Source organism: Geotrypetes seraphini, chromosome 7 (assembly GCF_902459505.1).
Source record: "Geotrypetes seraphini chromosome 7, aGeoSer1.1, whole genome shotgun sequence".
Classification (NCBI taxonomy): Eukaryota; Metazoa; Chordata; class Amphibia; order Gymnophiona; family Dermophiidae; genus Geotrypetes; species Geotrypetes seraphini.
The window spans coordinates 156932897-156949411 of NC_047090.1; the positions used below are offsets into that span (position 1 = coordinate 156932897).

The following is a 16515-nucleotide window of genomic DNA, read 5'->3' on the forward strand; positions in this document are numbered from 1 at the left end:
GACATTTAAAGACATATCTGTTTACAAAACATTTAGCAGCTAATTAGTAAAATTTTATTATGGACTATTTCGATCATTAGTATTTCTAATTAAATTTTTTAGCTCTATTCAACTTCTCTTCAATTGTAATTTTAATTGTAAACCCCATAGAACTTCACAGCCTTGCGGTATATAAACTGATTATTATTCTTCTGTTCAATGCCTAGATTTTAAGTGGTTTATAAATGTTTTAAATAAATATAAATAAATAAATACGTGGAGGGGCATAATAAAAAAAACAAAACGTCTAAGTCCCCTTTTGGCTTAAGGTCTTAAAAGTTGAAAGTAGAAGCAGGAAAAAATGTCCATTATTAAAAAAAACACACGTCCAAAAGGAGGTTTTTTTTGATAATGGCCTGCCTCTACATTCAGCTGTTTATAAACACCCAGACCACCACTACATCTAAACTTACACCATATTATCAACCTACAAAAAGCCTAAGTCCCAAACACCCAAAATAAGGGCTTTTAGGCGAAGGAAGAGCCAGTCCTTCGCCTAAAAGCCGGATTCTGTAACCGGTGTCTGTCAAAAACAACACCGGTTACAGACCCCCCCTCCCCAACGATCCAGGCAAGAGGGAGCCCAAGCCCTCCAGGCTCGCAGCACCCCGAACCCCCGACTACGTTCGGGGCAAGAGGGAGCCCAAGCCCTCTTGCCCCGCCGACTCCCCAACAGCATCGGGGCAAGAGGGAGCCCAAGCCCTCTTGCCCCGTGACCCCCAACCCCCCCCCCCCCGGCCTGGCGATCTCCAACCTCCCTCCCCCCCCCCCCCCCCCGATCAGCCAGGAGGGAGCCCAAGCCCTCCTGGACTGGCGACACCCCCCAACCCCCTCCCCCCACTAAAATTCAGGCAGTAGGGATCCCAGGCCCTCCTACCCTTGACTCACCCCCCCACGACTGCTCCCCCGAACCCCAGATTGCCTCCCCTGCTGACCCCACGACCCCCCTCCCCGTACCTTAAAAATTGTTGGTTGGGCGGATGAGTGCCAAGTCCGTCCGACAGGCCAGCCATCTCCGGAATGGCTGGCCTTAGGGGCCTGATTGGCCCAGGCGGCTCAAACCCCGTCCACAGGTGGGGCTTGAGGCGCCTGGGTCAACCGGAATCTGCCCAGTTTTCTTAGGCCCCTCCTGTGGGTGGGCCTTAGGCACATGGGTGGTTGGGCCCCCTCCTGCCCGATCGTATTAGCCGGGGGAGGGCTGATCCTTGCAGGAGGGATGGCTCATCTCTCCTGCTAGCGATGGTGATCGCCCCCCCCCCCCCCTCCGAACCGTGGCACTTCGGAGTGAGGATAGCTGGCAGGGGAGATGCCCTGCCGTGATGCTCACCCCGAAGTGCCGCGGTTCAGAGGGGGGTGGGTAATCACCATCGCGGCAGGAGAGATGAGCCATCTCTCCTGCAGCGAACGTTGCAGTAGGGGGTAGGCAGGTTGCTTTTTGGCACTTATACCTGTTTTGGCTTGATCTAAGTCAAAACGTATAAGTGCCGACTATGCAACCTGCCTAAAGTTTTGGATATACCTGCTGTATGCCTAGGTGTAGGTCGGCCCACCTCCCACCCACCATCCACCTTTTCCCCTCCTCTAAAAATGCCTCTTTTTGCTCTATGCGTTTAGAGACAGGGGAAAGGCCTAAGCTGGTTTTAGATACGTCTAAAACCAGCTTTGATTATGGGTACTTGGACGATCAGACTTTTTGATCATCCAAGTACCCATTTAGATCACTTTTTATACCTTTTTTATTATTATTATTATGAGCCCCATAGTATCTGGATATTCGCCATTAGCCATTACCCAGATACTGGTATCCAGATTGTTTTCAGCCACAGCAGCTGGCATTTTAAAAAATAATGCCAATTGTTAAGGCTAAATATTAGCCCATACATGTTTAGAGCTATGGACTAAACCACATGAAATTGCTTGTTTAGAACACAGAAACAAATTATAGCTTGAGCGCCCATTTAGTTTTCTGTGGTGAGTTATTGGTATTAAAAAGCCACATCATTTGTTAGTGGGTCTCTTTTCTAGATCTTGGCTATTCATATAGCTATCAATAGTGCATGTACGATATAGACTTAAGACTCTATGCACTAAGATGTTTTCAAATAAGCACAAAACGTGAGAAAGCTCCCTAGTGATTTCAAAAATTAAATTAAAAAAAAAAACAAAAAAAACTTTACCTTCTTTTTCTCCTGGCTGTCAAGTTCACTTTTGCCTAATATATAAGAAAGTTTAGCCAGTGCTGCTTCAGGTGTCATATCAAATCCAGGTATCACTCCTGCCTGTGAAAGAGCCTGCAATCAACAAAAGACAGAAATATTTAATCCAAACAATTAAAATTAAATATTTATGTTTGCCTATCAAATTTCTAGTTAAGTTACAATATAACTTTAAGATAGGTATTTGGCTCACCAGAGTTATCCAGATAACTTCCATATTTAGCCATAATTTTTGAATATGGACCTCAGTGCACTTACAGACAGATGGTTAAATAGACAAAAATCTACTCATTGATACACAGCAACTACTCCTCTTAGTTCTGCTAATTTCCAGTTTTCTATATACGTAGAATAATTTTTTTTTAATTTTGTACATTAGAAGAAATTTACTTTACCTTGCAGTTACTTTAAGGAGGGAAGGGTCACGTGATGCTGAGTGGTCACTCCTCTACTCCCCTCCAACCCTTCATCAGCAAATTCATTCTTTTAATCAAATTTATCCCAGTTTTAAACAGCAAAAGTTAGCTGTTTTAACCAAGCAGGGAGAATCTGGTTCCAATTGGGAGGATGAAAGAGTACAATAGGGTTCCGAAGACTGGAATGCTGACCCACATACCTCAGACCTCCGAGTTTCAGGTACATGCGGCTACAGCAAAGATGCTGTTGCCCTCCTCTGTACGGTAAACCCAGGTAGTATCTTTGCAGGCAGACACCATTATGGAATTTAAAAAGTACTGATCAGAAATTCATGACAAGTTAGCGAAAATACAATCATCACTAGATGAAATTAAAGACAATTTAGAGCAGCAAGGCAAATGACTCTAGCATACATAAGGTGACCATACGTCCCGTTTTCAATGGGACCGTCCCATTGTCCCAACCCACCATTTTGGGATGCCGAAATGTCCTGTTTTCAGGGATAGCGTCCTGAAGCTGTGCGCAGGGACAATGGACCAGCAATTGCTTTCCCTCCCAACCGCGCTAAAGCCTACCTCCCTCCAACGCCGATTCAAACTCCCCCTTCCCCATCCACCGCAGCCGCTGCTTCTTGATGTCCAGAAGCCTTCTTCACATCAATTCTGACGTCAGAGAGGAAGTTCCAGGCCAGCCAAGCAGCAATTGGCTGGCCCTGAACTTCCTCCGAGACGTCAGAATTGATGTCGGGAAGAAGGCTTCTGGCGGCACAAAGCAGCAGCTGTGACAGACCCGGGGGGTTGAATCGGCATGGCAGAGAGGGAGGAAGGGAGGTAGGCTTTGGCACGGCAGGCAGGTTGGAAGGATTAGGGGGAGGGGTGGGACAAAGGCTGGAAGGCAGCGAGGGGGACATAGGAAGGAGGCACTGGGGGCACTAAGGACATGGGAAGGGGCACTGGGGGCACTAAGGACATGGGAAGGGGCACTGGGGGCACGGGAAGGGGCACTGGGGGCACGGGAAGGGGCACAGGGGGCACGGGAAGGAGGCACTAAGGACACGGGAAGGAGGCACTAAGGACACGGGAAGGAGGCACTAAGGACACGGGAAGGAGGCACTAAGGACACGGGAAGGAGGCACTAAGGACACGGGAAGGAGGCACTAAGGACACGGGAAGGAGGCACTAAGGACACGGGAAGGACACGGGAAGGAGGCATTAAGGACACGGGAAGGAGGCATTAAAGACACGGGAAGGAGGCATTAAAGACACGGGAAGGAGGCATTAAAGACACGGGAAGGAGGCATTAAAGACACAGGAAGGAGGCATTAAAGACATAGGAAGGACACGGGAAGGAGGCATTAAAGACATAGGAAGGACACGGGAAGGAGGCATTAAGGACATAGGAAGGACACGGGAAGGAGGCATTAAGGACATAGGAAGGACACGGGAAGGAGGCATTAAGGACATAGGAAGGACACGGGAAGGAGGCATTAAGGACATAGGAAGGACACGGGAAGGAGGCATTAAGGACATAGGAAGGACACGGGAAGGAGGCATTAAGGACATAGGAAGGACACGGGAAGGAGGCATTAAGGACATAGGAAGGACACGGGAAGGAGGCATTAAGGACATAGGAAGGACACGGGAAGGAGGCATTAAGGACATAGGAAGGACACGGGAAGGAGGCATTAAGGACATAGGAAGGACACGGGAAGGAGGCATTAAGGACATAGGAAGGACACGGGAAGGAGGCATTAAGGACATAGGAAGGACACGGGAAGGAGGCATTAAGGACATAGGAAGGACACGGGAAGGAGGCATTAAGGACATAGGAAGGACACGGGAAGGAGGCATTAAGGACACAGGAAGGAGGCATTAAGGACACAGGAAGGAGGCATTAAGGACACAGGAAGGAGGCATTAAGGACACAGGAAGGAGGCATTAAGGACACAGGAAGGAGGCATTAAGGACACAGGAAGGAGGCATTAAGGACACAGGAAGGAGGCATTAAGGACACAGGAAGGAGGCATTAAGGACACAGGAAGGAGGCATTAAGGACACAGGAAGGAGGCATTAAGGACATAGGAAGGAGGCATTAAGGACATAGGAAGGAGGCATTAAGGACATAGGAAGGAGGCATTAAGGACATAGGAAGGACACAGGAAGGGGCACTAAGGACATAGGAAGGAAGGAGGGAGGGAATAGAAAGGGACAATTGCTGGGCTTGAGTGCAGAAAGAAAGAAATGAAAGAAAGGATGCACAGCCAGAAGGAAATGCAACCAGAGACACATGAAATCACCAGACAGCAAAGGTAGGAAAAATGATTTTCTTTTCAATTTAATGATCAAAATGTGTCAGTTTCAGAATTTATATCTGCTGTCTATATTTTGCACTATATTTGTCCATTTTTCTATAGTTACTGAGGTGACATTGAATATTTTAAAGTCATCTGCCTTGACATCTTTGAAAACCCCCTAAATATGATAATTAACATTTTATCTGCGTATAGTGTGCTTTGTGTATTTTTTTAATTTTATGGTTACCATTATGAATTAATAAGATATTATGTGTACATGAAAAATGAATGGAAGAAATTGGGGGTGGGATTGGGGGCGGGACTGACAATTAATAGATGTCCCATTTTGATGGAAAAAAATAAATGGTCACGTTAAGCATATAGGATTGGGTAAATGTGTTGGAGGCACATATATAAAACTACTGATGAACACAGTGGAAGACCAGGAGAATAGCAGCAGAAGTAATACTAGAAACATTGTTGTGCCTGAATCAGTAACTGAGACTAAGCAGTGGGATTTTGTAACACGGTGGTTACCATCTACTCTAGGCCTGGACCCTGCACTTTGTGGGCTTCCCCTGAAAGTAAAGTGGGTGCAATATGTGGGTTCCCACTGAGAGGAAGGGGGAAGGTCTAAACTTGTCCTGGCTCGAGGTTTTAACTATGCAGATAAAAATAAGATACTGGGGCTCTATAAGAACAAATGGAAGCTCACATATAAGAGGGCAAAGATTCTGATATTCCAAGATTATTCAGTGCATGTCTCTGAGCAGAGAAAATAATTGCTGCCATTTTGCACCCAATTATAAAACAAAAAAGTCAAATTTTCTTTGAAGTCATGAGAACCACTCTCTGAAGATTGCCTGAAAATAGAACCCCATGACAGGAAGATTCTAGTGATGGATTAGTAGTAGAAAGAAAGCAGACGCACTATCCATATTGGCCATTTATCCCACTGTTTCATACCAAGATTATGAGCATTATCAAAAGATATCTGGAAGAAAACATGCCTCTAAAAGGCAAGAAAAAACATTCACTGAGCTACAATCCAGTTTTGATTTAAATCCTGCTTTTCCAAATGAGCTAAATTTCAATTCAAAATTCAATTCCAAAGTTACAATAAAGCATAAAAATACACAATAAAAAGTCCATAGTCTGTTATTGAGAAAGGCATGGGGGAAGCCACTGCTTGCCCTGGATTGGTAGCATGAAATGTTGCTACTCCTTGGGCTTTGGCCAGGTACTAGGGACCTGGATTAGCCACCATGAGAATGGGCTACTAGACTTAGACCATTGGTCTGGCCCAATAAGGCTTTTCTTATGTTCTTATAGGTAAATCTAATATAACTGCATAAATACCAGTTCTATCAATCCGAACCTAACTCAAGTTCCCAGGTGCATCAAATGCCCAAATCAATTATTCCTCCATAAACAAGTGCTTTCAAGGTTGCACCCAAAAGGGAAGGCCTCAAGGCTACATGCGAAAGGGCACAGGAAGAGATATGTACACTATATGCTACACTTTAGTGGTGACCACCACCTCTTGGGCATCCAGTTTTAATTTCCAGACAGTGCCGATATCACAAGGGAAGGATCTGGGACACAGATTCACCTGTTTCCTACATGGAACTAAAGGCTCAGACAGAAAAAAAAAAAAAAGACTTCAGAAGATGGCTGGCAGACTGCACAAAAGGGAGAAAGAAAATCCAACGTAGTCTACAGTAAACAACAGCAACCAGAAAACAACAAACAACTGGCAGACTGAACACCTTATCTTGCATCATTGTGGGTTGCACTTGTTCTGGTAAAAGAGGTAACTCTGTGTCCTATTATGGCCCTTATTAGTCTTCTGCAATATGTCTGTTCTCCATCTTGCTTCTGAATTTTTTCAAATGTAGTCATGCCTATTCCTCCTTGACATCTTGTATGTCTTTCTTGGCTGTTTAGATTGTAAGCTCTTTCGAGCAGGGACTGTTTTCTTCTTCGTGACTTTGTACAGCATTGTGTATGTATTTATAGCAGCCCCTCCTATTGTTTTTTCCCTAATTGTTCTTTTACCTTGACTACTGTAGTTCTTGCCTTTTTACCTTTTGTTCCCGTTTGTCTTTGTTTTTAAAAGGCTTCGCAAGTTATTGTTAGGTGATGCTTTGTCAGCTTAAATTTGTATTTTAGCTAAAGTATGTTTTTATGATTTTGTACACCGCCTAGAAGGTTGATTGGGCGGTATAAGAAATTTTAAATAAACTTGAAACTTGATAAATAGTAGTGTAAGTTGGCATTGGTGTGCCTAAGTGCACCTTGTGATGCATGTAACTTATAGTACTCTGTAAGTTACACTTATTGGTTGGAGACATGACCATAGCCCGCCATGCTCCATCCATGTATTACTTCCCTCTTGCAGTTAACGCATCATAGCATTTAGAATATTGCCTAGTGCATTTTTGCATGTAACTGCCTATTTTGACACCTCTGACCAGGGCAGGATTAATTCTTCAGTGGCCCCAAGGCACCCAAGTACACTGGGCCCCCTAGACCTGCCCCTCCATGGTCCTGTCCTCTCCCTGCCTCTGCTCTCTATGTCCTCCCAGCTCCAAAAGTCCAAGTATAACCTTCTCTTTCCTTCTTCATTATTCAGTGCAGCCAAATTTGCAGCCTTCTAAAGGCCATGGGCAACGGTTCCCTTACGCTGCCCAAGAAGCCTTCCCTCTAATGCAAAATCCCAGCATCAGAGGAATGACTTATGGGTCAGCAATGCCCACAGCCTTTTGAAAACTGTGAGTTCAGCAGTGCTGAATAATGAAGAAGGCAGAAGGAGGCAATACTTGGATGCCTGAAGACGGATACAGAGGCAGGTACACTGACGTCATCGGAGCAGGCAGCATTCTGGGCCCCTCTGAACTCTACGGTCCCGAGGCACGTGCCTACTTGGCCTACCCTTTGATACTGCCCTGCCTCTGACGCAAATAAGTTTAGATGTCAAGTTATAGATTTGCTTTTTAAGTTTGTAACTGAGGCAATAGAGGGTTGAAAGACTTGCATACAATTACAATGCCAGTAAAAAAAAAATTTTAAGACCAAGGTCCAAAATCATGTAAAATAAAAAATTATTGTAGATTTATTTTTAAAATGTATAGTCTGCTTAAAACTAAGCAGATTGCAAAATTGATACACACAAACAATATAAAACATATAAAAACAAAGCAAATCTTTTTTAAAAATACCAACTTGTACCCTTTTCTCCAGGCATTACTACCTAATTTCATTAAATGCCTCCAACTAACAAAAAAGTTTTCAACAATTTTTTAAAACTCTGTATATTCTTAATCATTCTCAGTTGTCCAAACAAATTATTCCAAACCTTCACTTCTGCCACCAAAATAGCGGTGGACCTTGTACTGGCATATTTTACTTTCTGCAACCCATCCATGGAAATACATCTAGAGTTAATCAACGATCAAAATTATTTTCAATTCTCAAGTGTAAAACAAAATACAATCTGGCAAACAATGAATTACCAGGGCTCTAACTCAAGGACATCCGTCTTTGCAGTGATATGATCAAGTATCAAGCAAGATAAAAAGCTTTGCCTGGCTGGGTACTAGTTACAAAAATTAATTGCTTAAAAAATGAACATACAAAATCCTGTAAGCAACTTCTGCATTTTGAGAAAAGGAGATAGCTCTACAGAACAGAGCAGAGAAATGTTTTTGTTAGATGTAATCTATTAGAGGAGAGAAACTGTCAAAACCTAATCAAAGTAACCATTTTATATCATACTACAGGTTTTGTTTTGTTTTTTTTTTGGGGGGGGGGGTTTGTTGGGGTTTTTTTTTTTTTTATCATTTATATTCCGCATATCCTACAATTCTATGCGGATTACAAATTATTCAGGTACTCGGGCATTATTCCCATTATTCCCACTCTATCTAATGTACCTGGGGCAATGGGGATTAAGTGACTTGCCCAGGGTCATGAGGAGCAGTGCGGAATTTGAACACACAACCTCAAGGTGCCAAGGTTGTAGCTCTAACCACTGCACCACACACTCCACAAGATCATACTGTATGACTTATCTCTCCCCCAGTGCGCTTTTTAACTTAATGTGAACTACTATAATACTGTGGAAGAGTTGTGAAACTTTTTTGATAGCTTTTTACGCGATTATACATTTTGAATGGTAATAGAGTTTGAATTGACAACATTTAGGGCTCCTTTTACTAAGGTGCGCTAGTGTTTTTAGCGCATGCAGCAGATTAGCATGCGCTAACCCCATGCTACGCAGCTAGAACTAATGCCAGCTCAATGCTGGCATTAGCGTCTAGTGCGTGTGGCATTGTATCCCGTGCTACTCCGCGCATTAATGCCCTAACGCAGCTTAGTAAAAGGAGCCCTTAGAGAAAAACTAATTCTCCCTTATGCACTCTCATCCCCTTACCAAGGGGATGAGACAACATAGACTTACTATAAAAATAAGTTTCCTTGAAGGCTGAACCCTTTACTGAATTTCATGTGTCAAGAGGGGTAAATTATCCTCACTTTTCTAGAGTGAGAAATGGCAATTCTTTTTCAATAAACTCAAATCAAAACTTTAGATGTGTACTGGAAAGAGTGCAGACTGCACCAGTTCTCTGGCAGCCTATTCAAGCAGTGAAATTTGCTTAAGCTCTTCTTCACAATAAAATCTATATGGAGCAATAAGAAATTACAGAAGGATAATAGTAACCTCTATGCACAACTGAAAAAACATATATTTAATTTCCATACCTTTCCTGTAGCATAAGATTCACTGATGGATCCTTTTAGACACTGGGTACAGTTAATGATGAACACACCTCTTTCTGTGGCGTTCTTTAGTTCCTCCAGCAAATCTAAGCGATTATCTGGTGCATTACCAGTCCCATATGTTTCCAGTACTATGCCCTCCATTGGAGGCTGAAGAAATGCTTTAACCTATTAAAACCAAATTTAACATAATAAGAAAAACAGTTGTTTGTGCTGTTTTAAATGCTCTATGCTGTGCACAGTTCATTAGGCCTGTTAAGTTAGTGCTTCTATTGTTGGCCTATGGCAGCTCTTGCAACAAATTGGAAGATGCTGCCAGTTTTTTTATTCCAGCTCTCATTTCTACATTTCTATTGCTGATTAGAAAGACAGCTTGGATCCACCTTGTGGCCCTTCTGTGAATCTATTGGCTTTCCTGTCCAATGTAACTATCAGGAAATCACACGTTCACACTAGAAGTTTCCAGAGAGGACAGAGGCTGAAGGAATAATAGGAGGGTTCATGATCATTTGGGGAAAGGGCTGGTAGCAGAAGTTACCTCCCTCCTATGTGTTATTAGTCCTCATTTTGCCCACCAAATTTGTCTTGGGTTCCATTTCATACCTTTGACACATGCCATGAAGGAGATCCCTCCTGTCCAGCCTGATGCAGAAATCCTGAATGCAGAATAAGCCTGTCATACTCCCATGAGTTGATACTAAGAAACACTTGCTAAAGGAGCAAGGATCAAGGGACAAGTAACAGACCCAAACCCAGTTGCTGATTTGTTTTAGTGGGGAGGTATGGGGAACCTTTACACCCCTATATAGCCCAAGGAAGAACATCCAGGCAACCTGCACTTCTTTTTTTTTTTTTTTTTTTTTAATTCTTTATTTATATTTTGAAAATTTATCAAAGCACATACAAACCTGTTCAGGAAAAACAGAGAGTATAACTAACCAAGAAAAATCTCTAATTAAGAGATACAAGAAAAAAAAAGAAAGTTTCAAGTTTATTTAAAATTTCTTATACTGCCCAATCAGCCTTCTAGGCGATGTACAAATTCATAAAAACATAAAACATGCTTTAGCTAAAATACAAGTTTAAGAGACCAAACTATAACAATAACATTCAAAGACTTTTAAAAATGAAGGCAAACAGGAACATAAGGTAAAAAGGCAAGAACTACATTAGTCAAAGTAAAAGAGAACAATTAAGGAAAAAAACAATAGGAGGGGCTGCTATAAATAATGTAGAACTCAATTGCCATTAAAAGGACAGTTAGGTCTCGAAGGCATCAAGAAAGAGAAATGTCTTTAGCTTCGTCTTAAAATTATTAAGAATTGATTCTTTGCGTAAGTAATTTGGGATACTATTCCAAAGAGAGGGAGCAGTAACAGAGAAGATAGACCTCATTGTATTTATATACTTCAGTGACGGACTAGAGAAAAAGTTATTAGCTGTCGATCTTAGGGTCTTAGAAAGATTATAAGGGGTAAGAAGATTATTAATAAAGTCAGATTGATTGTTTTGTCTGGGCTTAAATGTTAACAGAAGAATTTTGTAAGTGATTCTTTGTTCCACTGGTAACCAGTGGGCTTCTTGCAAAAGGGGTAACATGGTTAGACTTCTTTGCATTGAATGTAATCTTTACAGCGGTGTTCTGTATTATCTGGAGTCTTCTTATTTCTTTTTCAGTTATGCCTTTATAAAGGGCATTACAATAGTCAATGTATGAAATCACGAGAGAATGAATCAAAATATTCAAAGACGCGGCATCTAATAGTTTGGATAATGACCTGATCATACGTAGCCGATAAAAGCAACATTGGACCACTGTACTGATATGAAGATGATAATTAAATTTACTATCAAAAGTGAATCCAAGTAATTTGAGTGAAGGTACGATTTTAATAGATTGAGACTTGAATTTAAGAGGGGTCTGCATAGAAAGTCCTTCCTTGTTAGGAAAAATCATTACTTTGGACTTATCAATGTTCAAAGAGAGCATATGTAGGTCCAACCAGGAGTTAAATATTTACTCTTCCATAGACCACTATAAAGGGGAAAAAAATGTGGGGGAAGTGGATGGAAAACAAAAAGGAAAAATAATTAAGGAAAAGGTATTAAACTGATATTTATCCACCTATTACCTATAAGTCATACATTTGGTGATGGAACAAGACCTCTAGAGATTTTCTTAATATCAATGAAGGCCCTCAAATGCTCCGGGTCAAAGAAAACATATTTTACACCCATGTATCTTATTATACATGTGAGAATTTTGAAGATTAGAAGCGTTTTATAGGTGATCCGATGGGGTAGAGGGAGCCAGTGTGCCTTTTTCAGAAGAGGAATGATGTGATCAAACCTACAAGCATTATGGATTAATCAGATGGCAGTATTCTGAATCAGTTGTAACCTGCAGAGGTCTTTGACACAATCCTGCATACAAATAATTACAGTAGTCAATTTGCTGGATTATCAGTGAATAAATTAGAACAGTATTTCTCAACACATGGGTCGCTTGTTGGGGGTACGTGGCCTGGTTGCCACGGAGGATATTCCCTGCCCTCCCTATCAAAACACTGCCACCAGGGATCCCTGCTTTATGTCCGCTCCCCTCCCCTGAAGCCACCACCGGGGATCCCCGACTGCCTTTCCCTCCGATGTCAGAGCTGAGGTGCGTGTCTGTGTGTGTGTCTCCTGAGCCGCACTCGCTCCTTCTGCCTTAAGCGGCAATTGGGGGGATGTGCAGGAAACGATTAACATGCTGCACGTAGTTGACCAGGAAACCTTCTCTCTGACATCAGAGTTGACGTCAGTGGGAAGGCTTGTGGGTTAGCCACGTGCAGCGTGCTAATCACTGCCTGCGTGCCCTCCTAAGTGCCGCTGAAGGCAGAAGGAGCAAGTGTGGCTTGAACAATTAAGGGGACGTGATCTTTCTGGGAAAAAGGGTAAAAGGAGGGGAGGGCACAATTTTGGACTAAGGCTGGAAGGCAGGGAGGGAGAGGGAGCATGAACATGGGACACAGAAGGCAGGAAGGGGGCACTAACCTGGGACATAGGAGGGAGTGAATAGAAAGGGAGAATTGTTGGGCATGACTGTGTGAATGAGAGGGAAAAAAATGGTGTACATGGGGAAAGGAAGAAAGAAGAAAATTGTTGGGCATATAGAGAGAGAGGATTGAGGTAGAGATGCATGGGGAATAGAAAGATGAGAGTGAGACATGTTGGATGTGGTGGTGGAGAAGGTACAGAGGGACAGACTGAAGGGGATGCAAGGAGGAGAAATGTTAACCATAGTGTTGGAGAGCAAGAGGGGTGACAGAAGGAAAAATGAGCATGGGGCTGGTGAGCAGTGGTGAAAAATGGTGCACATGATCAGGGGGATGAGAGGAAGAAATGTTGGATGTAGTAGTAGAGAGTGTGGGAAAGATGCTGAGATCTCTCAAGACAGTTGTACAGTGAGAGAAAGAGAGGGCCAATAGAGGTGGAGGAGAAAGGAACAAAAGTTGAACTCATGGAGGGACAGAGAGAGATGTTGGTTGGAGAAGGGAATGAGGTTTGCAGGAGGCAGAAAGAAAGAAATATTCAATGCACAGTCAGAAGAAAGTGCAACCAGAGACTCATGAAAACACCAGCCAACAAAGGTAAGAAAAATGATTTTATTTTCAATTTAGTGATTGAAATGTGTCAGTTTTGAGAATTTATATCTGTTGTCTATATTTTGCACTACATTTGTCTTCTTTCTATAGTTGTTACTGAAGTGACATTGCATATTTTAAAGTCATCTGCCTTGACCTCTTTGAAAAAGAAATGAATATAATTAACATTTTCTGTGCATAAAGTGTGCTTTGTGTTTTTTAATTTTGTAGTTGCCACTACACTTCTCCCTCCGTATCCATGGGGGTTATGGGCAGAGCCAGCCCGCAAATATTTAAAAAACTGTGAATAATATTCGGGCCGGCTCTGGCCCCCCTCCCCCCCGCTTCACCTGGCATCCCTTAAGACTTACCTGGTGGTCTAGCGGATTTTCAGGGCAGGAGCGATCTTCCTATGCTCCTGCCCTGTGCATATCACTCATAGGAAATGGCTGCCATGACATTGCTCCCTGGACCATCATGCAGTTAATTTAAACATATATTTTGCATCCAAGGACAAAAAAAAACACAACCCAACCCAAACAAGCATTTCCTCAGGGACTCACCATATAAAAAAAGTTCTAATTTTGGTATAATCTCAGTAAAAACAAACCCTTTCCACTACCAAACATATTGTGAAATACCAGTAATACAAAACCTATAAAAATCACTCTGGACCTATAATGTTAATCTACTTTACCATAACATTACTAACTTTCAGAAGTAACATAACACAAATCCCTATTTAAGAAAACGCAACACAGTAAATATTGCAGTGGGATCTAGTTGTAGACGGTATATAACTTTTAAAAATAAAATAAATATGCCTATTGGGAAGCTAGACTAGTTGAATTATTATACATGATTAAATATAAACTCCATGCAAACAGAGTTCCTGGTCTGAGTCACAAATACGGAACACAAAAAGACTTTTGCCAAGTATAGAATAAATGACCAAATGCTCCTTTTTAGTTCAAAAGAAAAAAAAAACCCAAAACATTAGTTGGATATCCTGTGGATTTTAATTTGCTCAAGTAAAGGACGATAGTTCTCATGTGTTCCAATGAGTGAAAGGCAAGTTCACTGTTGAGATGTGGTCTAGGAAATACTGGAAGGATGACTCACTAGTTCAGGTGAAAACCCAACATCATCTTAGACAAGAGCACCACCTCATTGTGATGAAATCTGGCATGAAGTACTTTAGCACAATTCAGCGGTTCCTAAACAGCTTTCATCAGCAGAGTAAGAATAACTGATCTCTCAGGATAATGTAGACAGCTCAATGGAAGGCTTCAACTGAAATAAGCAAAAGGGATGAGATTTCCATCTATAGCCTGATGAATGTCAATTTCAAAACTGAGAACTTGGAAAAACCCTGAAATGCTCTAGTTACATATAGAAACATGGCAAATAAAAGCAATGGCCCATCCACAGTAACCATTATCTCTTCCTCTAAGACAGTGGTCTCAAACTCACGGTCCGTCAGGTACTATTTTGAGACCCGTTTGGCCACATACGATCATACCCAAGTCCCGTTTCTGTCGTGCATATAAGTTCTTCACCCCCTAAACTGTACCATTCCTTTGGGTTTTTGTAGCGCAAATGCATGACCTTGCATTTCTTAGCATTAAATTTTAGCTGCCAAATTTCAGATCATTCTTCAAGCTTCGATAGGTCTTTCTTCATGTTGTTCATGTCATCCGGGGTGTCTATTCTATTGCAGATTTTGGTATTATCTGAAAAGAGATAAATCTTACCAGACAACCCTTCAGCAATACCATTTATAAAAATGTTATTAAAAACAAGCCCAAGAACAGAACCTTGAGGCACACCACTGGTAACATCCCTTTCCTCAGAGCACTGTCCTCTGTCGCCTTCCACTCAACCATTTCTTGACCCAGCCCGTCACTTTGGGACCCATCCCGAGAACACTCAGTTTATTTATTAGACATATGCTTAGAACACTGTCAAAGGCTTTGCTAAAATCTAAATATACCACATCTAGTGCAATCCCTCTATTCAATTCTCTGGTCACCCAGTCAATTGATCAGATTTATCTGACAAGACCTACCTCTGGTGAATCCATGTTGCCTCCTGTCCTGTAATCCACCGGATTCCAGAAACGTCACTATTTTCTGCTTTAAAAAAGTGTTTCCATTAATTTGCTTATCACAGAAGTCGGACAAAGAAAGAAAGAGCATAAAATGGACCTCATACAGAACAGAACATATCAAATTTTAAATGGTGCCAAAATATTTGCCTAAGTAAAGGGATTTTCTTTTTAATGAAGTGCGTTTGACATCTCCAGTGAACAAAAATAAACTGAGGGGAGAAGCAGGATTGCAGCAGCATGGAAGCTCCTGCACATATACAGTCAAGGCCTTCGGACCTTTTGCAAAGCTCTATGAAATGTCCATGTGGTATTGTGTGCTGCTCAATGACCCATTTGTACAATTACAATGAACTGCTGACCTGCAGAAATTACCAAGCAGAGACTAGCTTTGTTTTACTCTTTTATATTCCAATATGTTCACGGATAGAGGGTAAATCTTTATTAGAAGAATTGCCAAAGGAAAACTCCCACAGGCCACAGTACTAGTGCTAAGTCTTCAACCCTTTAACATGAAAAATATGTGGACTTAAACTGGCAGCAGACATGGGCGATTTGAAAATCAAATCCTCCTTGTTTGCTTTTTCAGGGGCAACCCTAATCTCCATCTCCGACAGAAAAAGTAGGCATAATGCCAGCACTCAATCAAAATAAAGCATATCTTTTAATTTATAATAAATACTGTGTCTTAATCTTTAAATTATTTTGTGAAAAGTGTTCAATGTCTGGTGTCTCTTGCAAGCACGAGCCGCTAGGAAAACAGTACCGAGACCATCATGTCACGTTTCTGTCCCTGTAATACAGTGTTCCTCCAGTTATTCGCGGTCGGTGATTCGCGGTCCCAGTCATTTACGGTATTTTCCGACCACGAACCGCCGACAAAAAAAGGGCAGCGGGAGAGGCAGTAGAGAGCAGCCGGAGCGCAGCGAGTGCAGGAAATCACTTGCGGTACGCTCTGACTGCCTCTTCCTGCACGAAGTCAGGCCTTATCCAATCAGGAGCTGCTTTGACATGCAGGAAGAAGCGGTAGGAGCG

The 16515-nt window shown here is 42.2% G+C and overlaps 1 protein-coding gene across 2 annotated transcripts in view; it reads right to left on the minus strand.

Moving 5' to 3' along the window:
* ASPG (asparaginase) overlaps nt 1-16515 on the minus strand; it is a 151906-nt gene that overhangs the window by 61298 nt on the left and 74093 nt on the right. For both annotated transcript variants that reach the window (XM_033952584.1, XM_033952583.1), the window contains exons 8-9: nt 9730-9915; nt 2217-2330 (exon numbers count right to left, since the gene is read on the minus strand). In XM_033952584.1, coding sequence (XP_033808475.1) covers nt 2217-2330; nt 9730-9915 — 300 coding nt within the window. The remainder of the gene's footprint in view (nt 1-2216; nt 2331-9729; nt 9916-16515) is intronic.